Source organism: Apteryx rowi, unplaced genomic scaffold (genome assembly GCF_003343035.1).
Source record: "Apteryx rowi isolate R43461 unplaced genomic scaffold, aptRow1 scaffold_128, whole genome shotgun sequence".
Lineage (NCBI taxonomy): Eukaryota > Metazoa > Chordata > Aves > Apterygiformes > Apterygidae > Apteryx > Apteryx rowi.
In genome coordinates this window covers 580,176-598,908 of record NW_020447508.1, presented here as the reverse complement: position 1 = coordinate 598,908, position 18,733 = coordinate 580,176, and the positions used below count along the sequence as shown (strand labels likewise).

At 37.4% G+C, this 18,733-nt stretch overlaps 1 protein-coding gene across 1 annotated transcript in view; it reads right to left on the bottom strand.

Moving 5' to 3' along the window:
• KIF16B (kinesin family member 16B) overlaps window positions 1-18,733 on the bottom strand; it is a gene marked incomplete at its 5' end in the record, with an annotated part of 126,166 nt that overhangs the window by 13,850 nt on the left and 93,583 nt on the right. The window contains one exon of the mRNA XM_026055955.1: window positions 5,598-5,681. Coding sequence (XP_025911740.1) covers window positions 5,598-5,681 — 84 coding nt within the window. The remainder of the gene's footprint in view (window positions 1-5,597; window positions 5,682-18,733) is intronic.

The window sequence follows — 18,733 nt, the reverse complement described above, 5'->3', positions numbered from 1 at the left end:
GCACTGGAACAGGTTGCCCAGAGAGGTGGTGGAGTCTCCTTCTCTGGAGATATTCCAAACCCGCCTGGACGCGATCCTATACAAGGTGCTCTAGGTGATCCTGCTTGGGCAGGGGGGTTGGACTTAGGCGATCTCCAATAGAAGTCATATCTGATACACATTCATGTCCATAATAAAAGAAAAAGCTTCCTTTTATCTTTCAAGGATTATCAAGTGTACTCTGAATGGTTTCTGAAGTCCATCTCATTGAGATGCTTCTAAGAACAGTATTTACAGCTACACTGTCAGAGGCATACGTTCAATTCGCAAGAACCAGGCTGGTGAGCAGCTGGCTTTAAAGCTCTTAAAAAGCTTTGGTATTGGGGATGTTGTTGTAAGCTGATACTGGAGTCTAATAATTTCTTTTTAATAACCACTTTGAACTGACACATAATCAGTAGCTTTGAAAGGTCTTTGTGACTAGCTTTAGTGACAGGAAAAATCAGCCACAAATAATAAGTCTTAGTGACCCCACTTGAATTGATGTTTCTATTACAAAAAACCTGTCACCTGTAACTAGCATGAAGCAGACTGTCTCATTTAAAAGGATTAAGGGATGGGCTGTGAAGAAAAGGCCAACTGGATGAACTTATGAAGTCCATGCTGAATATTCAGATGATGAATAATCTAAAATTTCAATAAAATATTTTTGCCCTCATGACTCCAAGTTTATCCTCAAGAAATTAATCAGACTTGAACATATTCAGTTTTCCCGAAATTGGGGACAAATATTTGGAGATGTTCTCTCAGATGTCTCTTCTGCTGGTTGCCACTAGGGTGTTAATTCTAAAACTAGTAATACCATTTAAATACCAATAATAAATTCAAGTTCAATGAAAGGTGCTAGTTCCACTATTTCATGTTTTCATTAAGAACCAGATTCTTGGAGTCACGCAAAAGTAGCAGAATCTCATTTTTAAAGAGGAAAGTTGCAGTGGCTAACTTCACAGCTGTATACAAAAAACCCCCCTAGAAATTATCACCTTCAAAGGCACACAAATCAGAATACAAATAAAAACAGCAAAACAAAACAAAACACAAAGGACTTAGCTTCTATGTTACAGAAGCATATTTGGGGGGCTTGATTTTGATTATGGGTAACAGCAATACTTTTATTTTGTCAGTTTATGGTGCTTTCACAAGCCAATGCTGCAGAACTGACAGAATAATTTAATTATGCAGTTCATACAAGATTTATTTCTGCCTCTTGCATTAGCACCTATCATTGAAAAACTCATCATCAGACATCAGGAAGTTAGGAGGTTAAGGACAATTGTATTATTAATTTTAAATAAATTGAGCATGTCTATCTTTTAAAGAGGTTCGGAGTGTTTAAAAAAAAAAAAAAAAAAAAAGCAGAGACAATGCCAGAAAGATGTATGTGCTCCTTCAGAACTTGAAGCTTTATTATACTATTACAGTTTTAGCATTCTTTCATTGCCTTAGCTCCGTAAATAGGGGTAAAAGGAAACACACATGATTCCTACTGAGTGTAGTGCTGTCTGTTGGTGTGTCCCTGCTTTTTAAAATTTTTTTTATTCATATTGCTTTTTTTTTTTTTTTTTTATTTTGTCTGTTTCCCTTTGCTGTCTACAAACAGACCTGAGGAAATGGAGCCCTGGCAATAAGGGATGGGAAACAGGTAACTGAGATCTATATCCTCATTTACTGGTTTCTAACTGCAAAAAAGGACAGATACAAACTAACATCTATTCATTAACTTTAATCAAAAGAATTCTTGGCTGTTTCATTTGAGGAGGATTTAATCAAGCAAGGTTGGCTCTGAAGTGAAATTACAGGCTTTAGACTGCAGAACAATTAATTTAGAGTTTTGCCCTGCAACAGGTCCCTGATGAAATACTAAATTAATAGACTGCAATAGGGCATTTAGAATAGGTAATTTTAAGTAAAATTTATGTGCTTTCTCTTAAGATGTATAGGCAAATCCTTTGTGCAAACCTGCATGTTATTTTTCAGACCTTTAAGGAAATGTAAGATATTGGTCAAAAGACTTTGCATTGTACAAACAAATGCCAAAGCAAAAGTGTTCATGTTACAAACACATTTCATGCTAGAGATCAAAGTCCTCTCTTCAGATTCATCTCACACACACAGAGAAAAGTACACAGAGAGTGTTTTCCTACCAACAATGCACTGTGAAGCTTTTGGTTATTTAGCAGTTGTACCAGCTAGGATTTAAAATAAATAAATAAATAATAAATAAAAGGAACTTAATGAATTTATTCCCATTTATTTTGATTTAAAAATCACAGGTCTCATAATTTGGGGCTTGCTGAAGCCTTTTACTCAAAGTATTTTCATCCCCATTATGTTGAAACAATACTCCCACTTCTTAACTCAAGCTGAAATGAGGACATTTTACATGATGATCTTCAAAACAAACAAACAACTCCCCCCGAATCTAGTTGCACTGAACAGTGCCACAAAAATCCTCATGCTATTTTCAGTACTTCTGCTCCTGTTGTGTCTAGAATCTGAGAGGTGAGGTGTGGGGAAAAGAAAAAAACAAAAAATGTATCAAACTCTTCCTAGGCTGCCCTGATTCCTGCAAAGGATGATTTGACAGATCTTTTTGTAATTAGGCACACGGAAAATTTCCTTGACTAAGGCCAAAGCGAGTCAATTAAAATAAGTGTTCAGATTTCTGCGATAGCACTAGCTCTCTGTTTATTAGAATTGTAAATTTAGTTAATTTTGAAGTTGAAAAGTAGAAAGTTTAGCTCCTACAGTAACTCCCAGTCTAAATGCTTCATTTTTCCAGATCAGACTGAGAGTTGCAATTTAGTTTTGGTGACTTTCAGTCAAACAGCCTGACTGAAGTATTTTCTGGAATTAGCAGTTTATTACTGAAATGGCCTCATGGGTTCTCTGCTAATTCCAGAAAATATTTCAGTCAGGCTGTTTGACTGAAATGATAGCTTAACTTGTCTTATCCCTTAAATAGGTGGGTAATGAATTTGAATTTCAGTTTAGTGTTACATGCATATTTCAAAAATAAAAGTGTAAATTAAAAAAGAAACTGCTGCTGTTCACTGATGACCTGTGGAAGGTACTGGACTAGTCAAAGCCTTACTATCCCCCTCCAATTAAAAGAACTCAAGTCACAATCTATTGCAGATTTATAAATATCTAATGTAAAAAACAAATGAGGAGAGTAATTTCTTTGCCATCCACCAAGGGGAACACTTATTGTAGCTCTACTCATGATTTCACAATATTGAATATTCCTCCAGAACATTGTTATCAGACTGACATTTGTCAGTTTGTCATCTACTTTTAGTCATTAAAGTCAGCTAAGACTTTGGATAAGAATATACATTTTTGTATTGCTGGAAGGTGCGCTTTGCTTTTTTTTAAAAAATCCTGTATTAGCTCCTGACTAACCACGTGAAACGATCAAATAAGCTTTCATACTATACTATTACTATAACAACATATAACCTCTGAGGCTTAAAAGAGATTGCCAGGTTTTATGGCATGAAATAGCCTCACTAGATTTCTTTTTCACTGAAGCATTTTTTGTTTTTTTTCCCCTTTGTCTCTTGATTCAGCAAATCAAGGCACAGGATCAGGCATTAAAGCCAACTGAACAAAGACAAGGAGAGGCCAACAGTTTGTTACGAGCAACCCAAGCCATGTTTCTGCTAATTATCAAGGTCTAATTTCCTTAATTTGTACCCGATTGATTTCCCACATGAGAAATCAGCTATATTCAAAAGGCCAAGAAACTGTGTCCCTTGCAGAGGCTATCCATTTGTTTACTGCTTTCAGGTTAGCCCGCTGAAATATGCTCAAGGTTCATCCCAGACTGAAAACTATGAGAACATAGCAGCCAGCCTTTTAAATAGAAGTGGTTGCCTGTACCATGCTCCACTCTCACACATTCTGTCTGCCAAATAGTTTCACAGTATAATTCAGATGCTTTGAAGACTCAAACAGCACTGYATGACTTTGGAAGGCATTACTGCTTAGGTGGTTTCTCCCACTGTCAAGGAGGCTGCAGCTATGTTAGCTGAAGTACTCCAGCTGTGTTGGCCTACAGTACACACCCAGAGAAGACAGCTGCAAAACACACAGTGAGAGAATAAAATTATAATTAGTAGTCCAGATTAAAGGGTTTTTTTTGATGACAAGTTTGTTACATCATTACAGGTTGGTAACATTTGCTTGGCTCCTTGTCCTCTTCATCTGACTTCCCCTTGACCACAAGGGACCTTCAGTTTCCTAACCTTGAGTGCTTAGTCAGTACTACTGACTGGCATGGCTAAGTCTACTACCTGGCATATGGTGAAATACATGTATGTAAACATGCAAAAAAGCAAAAAAATGCTTATATACAAAGCTATAAATACTATACGACTGTAACCAAAGCATCACTATACACAGCAATTATAAATATTACAATAAAATCTGTTAATAAAACCAATGAAGGGTCAGAAAGATTAAGGGGTTAAATTYCTTACTGGAACAAAAACATGCAAACTGAGTACTCTAATGAAATGCAACTATACCTTTACCAAGAGAAAATATTCAATCCCCCTCTATGAGGAACATGAAACAGAAAGCTGATTACATTCTGTGCTACAAGGAAGACAGTTCCACAACAAAAGTCAGTGGGAGGATATGTTTTGTTTGTGGATCACAGAAAAGGTGAAGTACATAGAAAAAATTGAAAAATGCAAACAAAAAAAGATTACAGTTGTAAGTAATCCACTTTTATATTAATTTCTCCAAAGCTCTACTTAATGCTACTCTAGCTCTACAAAGAGTAAAATTCTTAATGGCTTGCAWGATCAGGCAACCTCCATGTGGCTACAGTATAGTTGCAGGGTGTATGTGTTAGTCTCTCTTCCCACCTCTCCTTCTTTCCCAAAACCCCACCTCCTGCCTCTGGGCTGCGAGAACAAATGCATTAAGATCAAAATATAAAGTCCTAAAGTGTGATAGGAGCCAAAATTGTACCATCAACATAGCCAAAGAACAACAACAACAAAAACTCAAACCCTAAGAATCTCAGCAACCCTATCTACAATAAAAATAATTTCTAAAACTAATTCAAAGAAAAAAATACACTCAGAAAACTAGGTTACAAAATAAACCTCAAAGATGCCTAAATATCACTTTCCTTCTGTCATGAGATATTTGGATATAGTAACTATGATAGAATAGTAAATCTTCAAATAACATTGCACTTAAAGTAGCAAGTTTTTTAAATCTTGTCTTGCACAGAGACCATCTGTCTACAGTGAACACTTACCTCATCCACAACCTTTCCCCCTTAAATAAATGTACCGCCTATGAACATCTCTAAATAGATGCTTTTTTTCTAGACAGGATTTTTTTTTTTTTTTTTTAAGGCATGTGTCATTACTTTGCAATCTACTGCTGCCATCTCCTGTGTTAAATGAAGCAGCAAGTAACTTCATACTTACAAGCAGGCTATTTAACTTTGACCATATGGGAATGGTTTCTATTGGTCAAGCACACAGAACTCTATCCAAACACACTTCAGAAGTTTTTTAAAAAGTTACCATTACCTCTAAGTGACTCCGTCGTTCTGCAATCACTCGTTCATCCTTGTTTCCAAAGAGCTTCTTCGGAGGGAATTCTAAAGTAGCAAGCTAGAAGACATAAAAGAATGAATCAGCATCAAAAATGACAAGCTAAAATGAGAAAATTCTCTTTCAACTATGAAGCAACTGGGAAGAAGAAAATGCCAAATATTAATGAGCTACAGTATATGCTATTAGCAAAGATCACATTATACATTTCTACTGACATTATTACAATCTGGTCTGTAGTACTGCTAGCATAACAACACATTTTGTCATAAAGGAGCAATAGAAAGCAAATTTAGGAATTAGATTGCTGCCATTTACCCACATAAAAATTACAAAGTTGTAAACTGAACCTAATGTTAKAACACCTGCTAAGAAGTAAGAAAGGATCTCTTCAGGAATTCTGAATATTTTAAAAGATCACATTCAGTCTCTTAAAACCTKTGGTCTCAAACCGCACTGTCATTTAATTTGCTTGCTCTTTTCTTATGTTATCTCATAAATATAACATCAGTGGATCCAAGAACTATCACTGAAGTCATGCTTTGCAAGATAACAATGCCGGACTCCATCTGACACCTTCGCAGAATCTGAGGGGCTTTCACTGTGCCTTAGACTAACCCACCTTCCTGCACAATACGCACAGGCTAAGAGTAGGCATGTACACTATTATGGCAGCTAAGTTCATGGGAAGCATTACTTGAGCTGTAAGTCAACTGCACCTCAATCACATTCAAATTTGTGTGCATACTGGAAGCTGATATCTATGATTTCTAAAGAGAATCCACAAGAACAGGTAAATCCTATTTATCACATTGAAAATGAAAACATGGCACCAGCAGAACTCCTAAAATGACTATTTAGATCTGCCCTTTWAGGAGCTCTTCCATGGAGGTGTTCAGAATTGTCTTTGCATTTCTTTTTCATCCTGTTGAAATCGTATCAGGCAACAACAGTAAGGGACAAAGTGAAGGAACTGTATTCCTTTCTTGTGCATCAGCAAACAAAACGTTTGAACAAATTCTGGTCAGCTATATCTGGGAAAAAACACCAAAGACTCAACGGTCAGTAACAAGTATCAATGATGGGGCAACCTGGTCTGCTAAATCACTGCTGTTGGGAATGATGCACAAGAAAGCAAGTCCTCTCCACATAGCTTGTGTTTGCACTTTAAGGCAGCTCAAAAATCATTTCATTCTAGCTCTCATTGTATGAAACGCAAATATGCAACCTCACATCTGTATTGCTGGAGCTATTCTGCAGGCAGAACCCGTGTAAAAATGCCTCTTGCATGAATTCCCCTGGCTATTGAGGATACTAAGATCGTAAACAAGACGCATAATTTTTTAGTATACCAGCATATACAGAATTGGAGAGAATTTATGACTGGTTACAATAAGCAGAAGTAAACTGAATTAAATGAGGAGCTTAATTATTAACACTGAATGTAGGCATGCTTAAAGTATAGAGAAATTCTGGAATAAAAGCACTTCATCCTTATTCTTTGGTTCAACTCTGACTTGGATAATATTAAAGACATGTCTAGACTTTTTCAAATGAGTGATATAAAATGATGTGGGGCACCAGAGGAGGTGGAAGAGATGTCTGTTCTGCATCAGTCTCACCAGCATGTTCCAATTATATTCCTCAAGTTTCTCCAACCGTATTCTTCTCTGCTTGCTTCTTCATGTTGACAGGACAAGCAGTACACAGCCAAACAGTATCCTATAATTATGTCCTTGGGACTTATTTTCACTGCATTACTTACTCCTTCCTTCTTAACCTATACAGTAATACAGGTGCTAATATTTTCAAGGACTTCAAAATCCCACCCCTGCAGAAATTATATGTTATTAAATAGCACTGAATCATATAACTGCTAGAAACAAGCAAGGTAAAACAACTATGACCACAATAACCTCCTGGCTCTAGGGAAATTGTTTTCATATTTATTTACTAACAAATACTTTCCTTACAGATTTTTAAAATAGTGTCTTCTATTAAAAGCCAATTTGCACAAATAAAAAAGCTATGGCAACAACTTTGTCAGGCTTACTCTGTAGAGTCAAAACAAGGTATTACACCTAAAACCCAGTATGATTTCTTTATCTAAATCCAGTTTGATTTTTACAGGATTATTGGGACCGATTCTACAAAATTTTGGGATGGACAACACCCTTTGTTTTCCAAATGTCTTACCTTTCTGAATACGTCTAAAGAGGAAGGTAGGTTTTGCGGTGGTTTTGTTTTTCCCCCTCCCCTATAGCCAGTAAGTCTTGCTAAATCCATTCTACCTGAAGTAGCTAGTTGCCTAGTTTTATCATTCCTTAACTCCCAAATCACTGCAATGTACACATCTCTGAAGCCAAGTCAGGATAAGTCCATTATACCAGGCATGAATTTAAGGTGTGAGAGAGAGGTCTCAGTCAGTAACTTGGCTCTGAAATATCTCAAGTCACATCATGTACCTAAATGAAAATCATAATTTCATTGCTGGTCAGGACCTGAATCTGAACACTTTGAACTTGGAGAATTGTATTTAACAAAAAACCCACATTYATATCAAAATGCCAATGTTCCAAACTATATTTGGTACATATATGCACACCTCTTATACATATATGTGTACAGAACATACCTATACATACAAATACGTACATGGAAGGACTTTGCATTCCGCAGAGCATACATTACAAAGCACTGACTGTCCCCTGCAATCACCATTTCTACGGGGCCTGGATATAGTAGGTGCACAGCCAAGGCCTGCTAGAATAATTCATCTGCTGTGGCCTACTCCTTGCTACCATCTTTCTCAAGGATCCTCTGGCTCCTCTGTTAGCCAAATGAYTGGCAGGTGTCCATCACACAATCAAAATGGAGGTCAGGCCTGTTATAACAGATGACCACCCAGCTGTATGACAGAGAAACCTTCAGGCATATGATCCACTGGGGAGAGTGGTGCAAGAATCAGATTTCATCATTATCACTTCAGCAACTCTTAGAAACCCTGAATTATTCCAGTACATACTACTCTACTACATGCCAAAACATTCAACAAGACACAAAAGCAAACATACTATCTGGAAATCTTAATTCTCCTTGCTTGCCATTAGAGCAGAAATACTGTCAGACTGTACAGTCTAATCCCCACCAAAATGAAAAGGAGATATTCAAAACTCTCCAGGTTCCAGTTCCAGGCTGCCTGACCACTTAAGCAGACATCACAGCATCAGTTGGCACCCAGTTAACAGTCTGAAAATTATCTTTTCAACATAAGAACTAGAACTATTTATACAGAAATGTGAATTATGTAGTCCTCTACATGACTGTGTAATTTCAGTGTAATAGGAACCTGTCCCATTGTAATATATTTATATAAAAAGTTACCATATTAATATATTTACTAGAGGTAGTCTACTTATACATACACTATCAATCTCTGTCACTCTGACTTAAAAAATTACTCTTTGCCTTTACTGTGGGAAAAATACTTGGTGCAAGAGTTTGAGAAATACGCAGTGACCATAAAAAAACAAAAAAACAAAAAAAMCCCCTTCATCTAGTCGTAATTTTGGTTCATAAACGGAAAAAAAAATAAGCAGCCCAGTAATATGTATATATTGATCTAACAATAAATGTTGCCATAATTTTCTATAAATATCTTCTATCCTGATGGGTCATTTGACATACAGGGCTCTGAATGTAAAGCAAATTGTGCTCAATTCAGAAACCTGACAATTCATCACAACTTAGTGGGATTTTTTTTTGGTTTTGTTTTTAATTCTTGGCATTTATGCCATATCGCAGTAGCAAACATTTCAAAAAATTCATCAATTTTTATTAGCAGCAAGTGCAATGCTTTTAAGAAACTGCACAGTAACTTCAAATGCAATTACCATTTCTACAGGTTAAAACATATAGCACAGGATGTGACTGAACTGCTTCTATCACTTAAGTACATGCTGGTGTAGATCTTACAGAGATGTCTGCCTCAGCTTAAACACTAAAAAAATTGCACACTATTYGGATTCAAGAATATAAATTATTCTTTTAGAATTAAATGATCAGGTACCCTCTGGCCCAAATGAATTCTTAAAGGGTCGTGCCTTGACTACTCGATCAGTCAAGGTTTTGCAGGAAGACCAAGGGCAACAGTAGGACACGACAGGTAGCAGGATAAGTCTTCTCCTTTTCCAAAATTTCTCAAGCATACCCCTCCCCTCCCAATCTCCCTTACTGCGGTGGCAATGCAAGTTTTTGGCAGTCATTCTTTTTCAGTTTGGCTGTTTTGTTATTTTCTGGGACTGCTGATGAGGTGATGTGTTTTCTGTCAGGGGAAATTAACAGGCATATTCCCTTGCTTGACAGGACCAGGGAGTCAGAATGATTTCCTGAGAAGCTTCTGTATGTGGTGTGCAAGATTCTTAATTTTTATTTTGGCTGCAGAAACATTTCCTTCCTATGCTTAATTATACCCTCACTGTAACACAGATTGCATTATTTACATGCTAGTGTGCACACGCATGCATACACACACCATGGGCAAGACTGGGACTACTCTTAGCCCCAAAGTTCACAGAGAATAATTTTAAAATAGTACAACGAGAGAGCTCAAGACTCCACATCAGTGCTCCTAATGACTTTTAGGCATTAAAATTTTTACAGTTAATGATGTTTATCCTATCTAGCAATTGTTGCTGGGCGGTAGCAGTCTTAGTGAGAGGCAAACATTCATTTGCAATTTAGTCATAACATCTTTATAATAAATGAAGGATATATTTTATTTCTGGTCTTGTATTGCTTGCAGGCATGTATTTGTCTGTGTCTCAGCAACCTTATCTGTAAGTAATGATACTTACCCACCCTATAATAGTATTTGCGAGACTAATATGGTCATGTTTAGACAGTACTAGGTCCTTATATGGAAGGTGCTTCATACCTAGCATGTATTATTCTAGTAAGCTGCAAACAGCTTAATGGATTCCCATACTTCTTTCACATTTCAGTGCAGAGACCGGTTCTAACTAGGTTATCAGCAGGTATTTAATGCTGGTAAGAGTAGATAGCAGAACAGTAAATGACACTTTCTTTAATCACCTATTTTATCTTCTATATAACTTATTGACCTTAAGATTCACCTACTTCTGGCAATAATGTATACTTAACAACATATATTTGGAAACATACTCCTTTAAAGTGAAACTACATGTCTTCATAGCCTTCCAACTCCTGAGCCCCAGGAAAAAATGCAGATCTGGAGACTGGCCTTTTGCAAACCGATACAGTACAAGGAAGGCTCTGACACCGCAGTAGGACTCTGCCTTGAACACAGTGCACTCTCATTTCAGGGACTTTAGAATACGAATCTGTCAGGATTTTAAGAGTGCCCTCCAATTTTTATTATATTTAGTTGGAGATTCTTCATTGACACTAATGAAAGTTTGCTAGGGACCTGTGGGATTTAATTCAGTGCAGGGGATTTATAGTACAGTGGAACATAACATGTTAATAAAAAGTCTTGCAAAGTACTTTGCAGATGATATTTCAATATATAGTGGACYAAAGTAAAATACCACATAATACAGTCATGTAGGCTTGTCACTTCTAAGCATGAAATTGTTCAAAGTGTTATGCTGCCTAAACACACACAAAAAGTGCCATTTTTCTACATCAAGCAAAAATCTACAGGTTTTGAAACATCTCATTATTTCTAGTGGGTAAAATCTRTGTTTTAGCACCTACAATATGGTAAAAGATTTTTTCAAGAAGAAAAACAGGGCAGACATTAATGGAGCCTAAGTCATCTTTAATCTTTTATCCCATTCTCTTTGTACTTCAATGTTTTGATATATTTAAATGGGGGGAAAAGGGGGGAAAAAGAAAATTAAGGAAATACAAACTATTAAATTAAGAAGTCAGTTGTCTTTAACTCTCATGTTACTTTCACAACTCTGAATTTTCTCATTTTTCAAAGGGCGTGTCTGACTTCTGATCCTTTGTACCAGATTTCTATGTCAAAGATGAGAAAAATCAAAGAGAAAACTGTGGCATGGTTTTGCAGCTGGTGTGGCTGTACCTGACTTGATTTTGCAGTGAGTAATGAAAGAAAAAAATGTCCTAATTTTAGTTTTTGAAGTTTAAACAAAGTAACTTAAGCCTCAACTTCTCAAGATGTACTAAGACCTCCAGACTCTAAAGAAATTGTACAAAAGCTCTATTTTTTTTAACTAGGAACTTGCACTAAATATTTAGGGATTTGATAACTAGGTTAAAAAAAAAAGTTTATCTTCTGTATTTTTACTCGTATTTTGTCTGAAAATAAAACAACCTATTCTCTACAGTTTCATAAGAGAGCCCTAGGCAAAGGGACAAGGTTAACATTTAATGAACAGATAAAAAGCCAACTTCATAAATTCGGGGGGGTGGGGGAAATCAAACAGAGGTCAAAGATAAATCACTTGAAAATATACTATCCACTTAAAAAAAAGACTAACAACAATAAAAAACTAAAAACCACTTAAGTCACATTTTCAGGCTATGCAAACAAAGTAAAGTTCAACTCATGATTTCCCAAATATCAGCAAATTAAAACTAAAAAAAAAAAAAAAGTAAAAAAGTAATCCTAACACTTCCATCCTGAACACCCTATAGAGCTTCGCGGATACACGTGTTATAGGTATGCGACACCCTCAGAAGACTGGAATATTAAAAATAAGATTTTCCAGTGTCAACTAATTGAGGAGAGGGAATATCCAGTGGATTATACTCTGGATATTCAGCTTGTCCCTATTCTCTTCTCTTCCATTTTTCCAATATTCTCTCTTAACTTCTTTTTTCCATCTCTTCCAACATGTTCTCCTTCACATTCCAGCTTCTCAGCTTGTCCTTATTTTATTGCTATGGTTCATTCCCTTATGATTTATCCAATTCTTTTTATTACTCTACTGTCTCTTTATCATATCATAGTCCTTGTTTATATACCATTCCCTCCACTATCTGACAGAAGGGGAGAAGGATTTGATATTCTCAGAGGCAGGATATCTGAGGAACTACGGATCAGTGAAAGCTCTGAGGTGGAGCCACTAGACCTTCTGATGTAATGAACTCCTCAAAGGCGACTGAACTGCTTTAAACGGAAACAGAAACCAGAATTTTTAGGACAAACAAACAAGGATAATTAACCTTTTAAAGCAAAGATAACTCCAAGTGACCAGGGAACACAAATTATTAAAAAAAAAAAGAAAAAGAAAAAGGTTGTATACAACTTTCCTATCCACAGGGCCTCTGCAGAAGTTTTAATTCTTTTTCTTTCCCAAATAAGATTGATGCTGCAACCTGCTTTCCTGCCCTTTTCCAGCACAGCCTCCTCTCAAAGAAGCCGCCGTTTTGCCCTCTGTGCATAAGGGATACTCTCTTATTCTCATTCTCCGTCTGTTTTGCTCTGTACCAAAGACTGATCTGCCCTCTGAATCTGTTTAACCTTTACATTTCTGGCTGGCAGGACCAAGTCATGGTTGGCATATTGCTTCCATCACTTCCTTTTTATCTGGTCTCCAGTGTGGGCTTAGCACTGAGTCAGTTCTACTGTCTCCCCTCCAGACTACAGCCCACTGAGGCCAAAGTATATTTAGAGGTTCTCCTAGGGTTAACCTGCATCTGGCAGGCAATTCTGCAGATGACTTTTCCTCTGTATTCAAACTGGCTAAAATACCTTGCCTTTTTCCCATTTTATCTCTCTAGAGTATCATCCATATATAAACAGACACTTCTGTATCATTCCCCAGCAATGCTAGCCCTAGGACATGCTTGGAAGCACAGTTTGCTTATGTTCCCTCCCATATATGTACCATTTCAAATAAGCATAAGCAGTTCTGTTGTGAGCCTTCTCTGGGTCCACCAATACATGAGCATTTTCTCAGGATGCACAAGTTCTCACAGCTCTGGTGCCTCTAATTTTGGGTAACCTCATCAATTTCCACACTCTTTGAATTTTTAAGATCTTCCTGGCACCCTTTCCAGTTACCTTCCTCCAAGACAGACAAAACTGTTTCCCCAAAGAACACTGCAACTTTTTCTGCCACTGAAGAGAAAGAACATTAAAAAAAAATTCACCTTCCTGTGAACCTCCCCAAAACATTCCTTCCATTATATGATGATGCAAAACTGTCAAGTGGGATTGGACACCAGAAGCTGCTCTTGCAGATTTTGCTCACTATAGCTCACTGTCTTTGAATCATGCTCACCTATCTATCAAAAGATGATCTGTAATTATCAAACAGGTCCAAGAATTCTCACATCCAAGTTTCTGCTTTAAACATGCAGGCTGATTTAGATTCAATATGCTTTTTTGGAAGTATGGTGAGATGCAGAGGCCACTGTTTATTGCATCATTTTAGCTCCATTTAGTCTGCCTCCTGCCACTGAGTAAATCAAATTAGCAACCAAAGAAGTTACCTGGCACTACAGAGATATATTTCTTTTCCTAAAAGCAGCTTTTAGACTAGTCAGAATAATAACATACCACGATACAGTCATAAATGATGGAGAATATAATATTTGACAAATTACTTCATCGTTTTGTTCATTATAAGTAGTACAACAGCGTTTAAATACAGAACACCTATAAAAATGACTGATATATCAAAATTCATGCAAACCTTTCATGGTTCTATAAAATTATGCAGTTTTCTCAGGGATTTTAATCTCTCTTATGAAAACTGGAAACTAATATAACTAAAGCATCTTTATAAATTTAAACCACTACATGAATAGTTCAGAATTATCAACCAAGGTCAATTTCTGTGCCCCTTACCAACAGGCAAAGCAAATCCATCAAGTTCACACAGGCTGTAGGAAGGCAGAGTAAGATAATGTGGAAATGCCAAATACCAGCACAAAGGATATCATTATCTCACATGTAAACCAGTCAAAACCAAATAAAAAAATTAATTTATTTCTTATTTATATTTGAAACATATCCTTTAGGTTACAATGCCAAAAATGAAAACATATCATGCCCTTGTAACCTTGATTTTACCCCCTTGTTGTCTATYCCTTGCCCCAGGACAGAAATCTTTTTGGGGAAAAATACCACTACTGTGTAGCAGACAGTACTCTTGATACAAGGATAYGGGCTGACCTACAGATTGCATGGAAAAGTTTAAAACATACTTTCTAACTTTTTAGCCCATGATTTGCAAACTATACATTAAATGCTTTAGTGAAGCTTCAGGTCATGATGTTTGTTTACTTCTTTAAAGAAACAGCAATAACTGTTCATGTCTTCAGAGCTCAACACATTTGTCAACCTTCATGAACATGTTCTCAAAAAAGAGCTAAAAAAGAAAGGTGGGAGGGACGGGAGACTTTTAATGTGTTCTATATGGGGTTTATTTTCCTTTCAAGAATGATCTGGGACTTGATTCATCAGCTTCTCATTGGGATTTCTAGCAAGGTTAAGGAAGCATTCCTGCAACAGTACAACACGCGAGAGCAGACACAGCAGCCAACATCTCTACAGTAGCCGCGTACAAGCCTTGCCCTGTTCCACATCACATTCCCGCTGAAACCGCATGAGTTATCAGGCCACTTGAGTGCTACACCACAAAAATGCAATGCCATTGGACTTCCACAAGAGAAGTAGGTTCCGAGAGGAGAATTCACTGTAATGGTTTTAACAGATCTTCCAGAAATGATTTGCTTGTTGCACAGAAGCTCATCTCAGTGACGTCTGGCAGCATTTATGAAACACCCCCGTCCTGTGTGACCAACTAACGCTGTAAATTTCAGACACCCTTCCCTTTGGGAAATGCTAATAATGAAAACTCAAAGAGCAGCAATAACTTCTACTGCAGACTAGATGGATGTCTTTCTGACTACTCAAAATTAATGGCAGATCTTGGGGTCTTAAAGAACAGCTGTCACTGAGATATATACCTGCAAACAAGTACGTAGTATGCCTCTAAGTTTGATTTGTTACAGACATAAAGCAGCAACTCTTACAACAAACTGGACTGATTCTAAAGAGAAGTTAGCTAGTCTTCTGCATGGTTTAAAATGACAGAAACAACATTCAAGGTACACAAACTGGAAGTTTAAAAGGAACTGTTGGCTCTCCCCTCCAACAATAATAGCATTTTATAGTGACATAGCTTAAATTTTGACCTGTGTCTAGTCAGACATTGCAAAACTATCTAATCTAACACAGGATTAAAAACTAGCTATAAGCCCCACACAAATTTGAGATTTTCCCTGCACTATCAAYATCGTCCACAGTAAAGCTTAAAATGAAAGTTAACCTTGTCTGAATATAATAAACATATCTAATGAACATAACAGATATGTTTTCAGGAGTTTGTCTGGCATAGGATTTTGAATCTACAGGACAGAAAGAGCAACTACGGGGACCAGAAGGATCAGAGTTACCATYAGTTTCATGTACATTACCCTATTTAGTACTACCCTTGAGATCCCTGAGACAAGCAGGTATGTGAGAATGCGTACTTGTTTTATAATATGTGAGAGTGTATATTTGTATAAAGTTTTGATCAAACACTTGAAGAGAAATGCTTAAAAAGCAAGACCTGTGCACATTCTTCATATACAAAACCCCCAAACCACACTTGATTAAAATRCCATGATTTTGAAGCTAACGTCACGATCCAGGGGAAGAAAAACAGGGATGTGTTTTACTATTGCATGTACTTGGGTCTGGGGGTACGCGTCAGCAATTTCACAATTCCTGTCAGTCAGCTGATTTCTAGAAGGCTATTTCTCTACCCAGCAACCGCTACATCACTGAGTCTGTGTAGGAATGATGCTATTCCACATACATAAGTTTTAGTAACCCAGAAAAATAGGGGCAAGGTACAAGATCACAGTTTTTCTACTGGGTCCTCACAAGAACTTATGGCACATAAGAACCTTCAGGTACCATCAGAATGGAAATGATGCTACTCTAAATACGTAAGCGAAAACCTGCAATACAGTAGTTTGTAATTATTTTAACAGTTCTGGTACTAGTCAATAATTTGGCTGACCTTACAAGTAAAGGTATTGTTATTTATTCCCAGATTTAAATAAATAAATAAAATTAGAGTTAAAATTGAGTGCACAGCTAGTTATTTAAGGATTTAACATATTATTACAATGTTGCTGTTTTTTTCTTTTTTTTAACCCCCCCAAAAAAGGATATAACAAGACTAGGACATGCTGTATTATGATCAAATGTGAAAGAAATTAAGTGTTTCACAGAAAATACAGAGTACCAACTCAAACAGCCTCAGCTCTGCATTGCTGACAGCACTGTACAACATAATCATGAAAGTATCATTAATACTCAATAGTAACTAGAAGTGACTATGATAGAAAGTAATAGTCTCACTTCAGAAGAAGCTTACTAAAAGAGAACTGTAGCTTCGATTCTCTTCATCATTCACAGTGTCATAACTATTTAGAGATAATTGGTGATTAATTAAATGCCTCCGACAGAAAGGCAAATTCATTTCAACTGGCAATGGATTCAATCCTGAACTGCAAACACCTCATTAGTGGCTGAGTCTAATTTGAGATCCTGCTCTCATTCCTCTGCTTTAAACACACACRAATTGTTTCACAGCCTTCTTTGTTTTAACAGTGGCTCCCAAAGCTTTGCACCTATTGAAAGGTGTGCTTTTTATCTCACCGGCATTCCCATCATGGACATCCCCACATTGGATTTTGTTCTTCAAAGGTGGCCAGATAGCCTGCCCTCTGCAATATTACTTCTGGCTATGGTTCTGAGATAATGCCCTACTGTAAACTGGACAGGACACTTCACTTTTAGTTTTCTCCTCCTTGCTATTTTCAAGTCTATACCTGCAGCTCAATATTTTTCTTGAGAGCCACTGCTTCTTTATGTTTATTTTCATATTAAACCATGAAAGATTGTATTTTATTTATTTCTGTCAGGCAGATGTCTAATAAATTTTACTGCTTGGGCTCTCCACGGCCCAGTAGAGTAGCTTACTCTTAGGGAGACAAAGTAGAATTCATCAGGACTGACCAAGGGGCTAGCCTCTCTCTGCAGAGAATGGAAATACTGCAAGGGCCCTGAGTGCACTAATAAGTCTTAGTTGCCCTTACCAGCCTCCCCTGGGACCTCCACCCATGCACCCTTTACCAACTGGTCCAGGAACTTCATTCATGCTCAGGCCCCTAGTGTTGCCTAAGCTGTGCTGCAGACATAGCTGTGCCTAGCCCTGTCTCCTGCTGACCTGGACTTCCTGGATGGACCCCAGATCTATGTTGTAGGTTGCCTTGTCTCCAATTCTGTCTCCTTGATGGACCTCAGACCTATGCTGTAGGCAGTCCTGTCTCCAGACCTCCTTCTGTCCTGACTTGCTGACTGGACTTCCTGGATGGACCCTAGACCTGACTTGTCATCTCACCTTGCCAGATGATCACTGACTGTTAACAGAACCTGTTACTATCACCAATCAAACCCTGCTCAGATACTCTTGGACTGTGCCCTGGTCAGTGAGGTCATGGCTGCTGCCTATGCTACGGTCACCCCTGGCTCCTCACTTGTCTCCCTGTGGAGTAGCCCCGATCTTGTTGCTCCCTGAAAGATGTGTCGGATCCTCCAGTGGGAAGTTCAGGGCAGGAGACTGACTCAAATTCTTTGAAATGACCTGTGAAGACATTGATCTCTCTATAATGAAAACAGATAGGGCCTAAGGAGATAAAGAACCATGCTTAAATTCAACCTTTCAGTCTCACAACCAAGAATGACACAATCAACACTTCAGCATAATATATGCATCTTCTTTGAGTCTTCAAGAACAGCCAAATAAACTATTAGTCATAAATTTACATTCAAATGTAAAACATCTGTTACCAAATACAGGGGCAGAAAAGTGTTTTTCAAGAACTTTTCTTTCTTGCAGTGACATTACTTCAGACTTATCTGAATGGAGCCTCCAAMAGTTTACTGCCATCTATATCCCAATCCCATTTAGATTGTAAATCACTCATTTGCTTAAGAGAGGAAGGTCAAAATAAAGAGCTAAATATTCTTAGTATGCTGCATCTGCAACCTGCATCTCCCTGTTCATTGTCCCAACAGCTCCAAATGT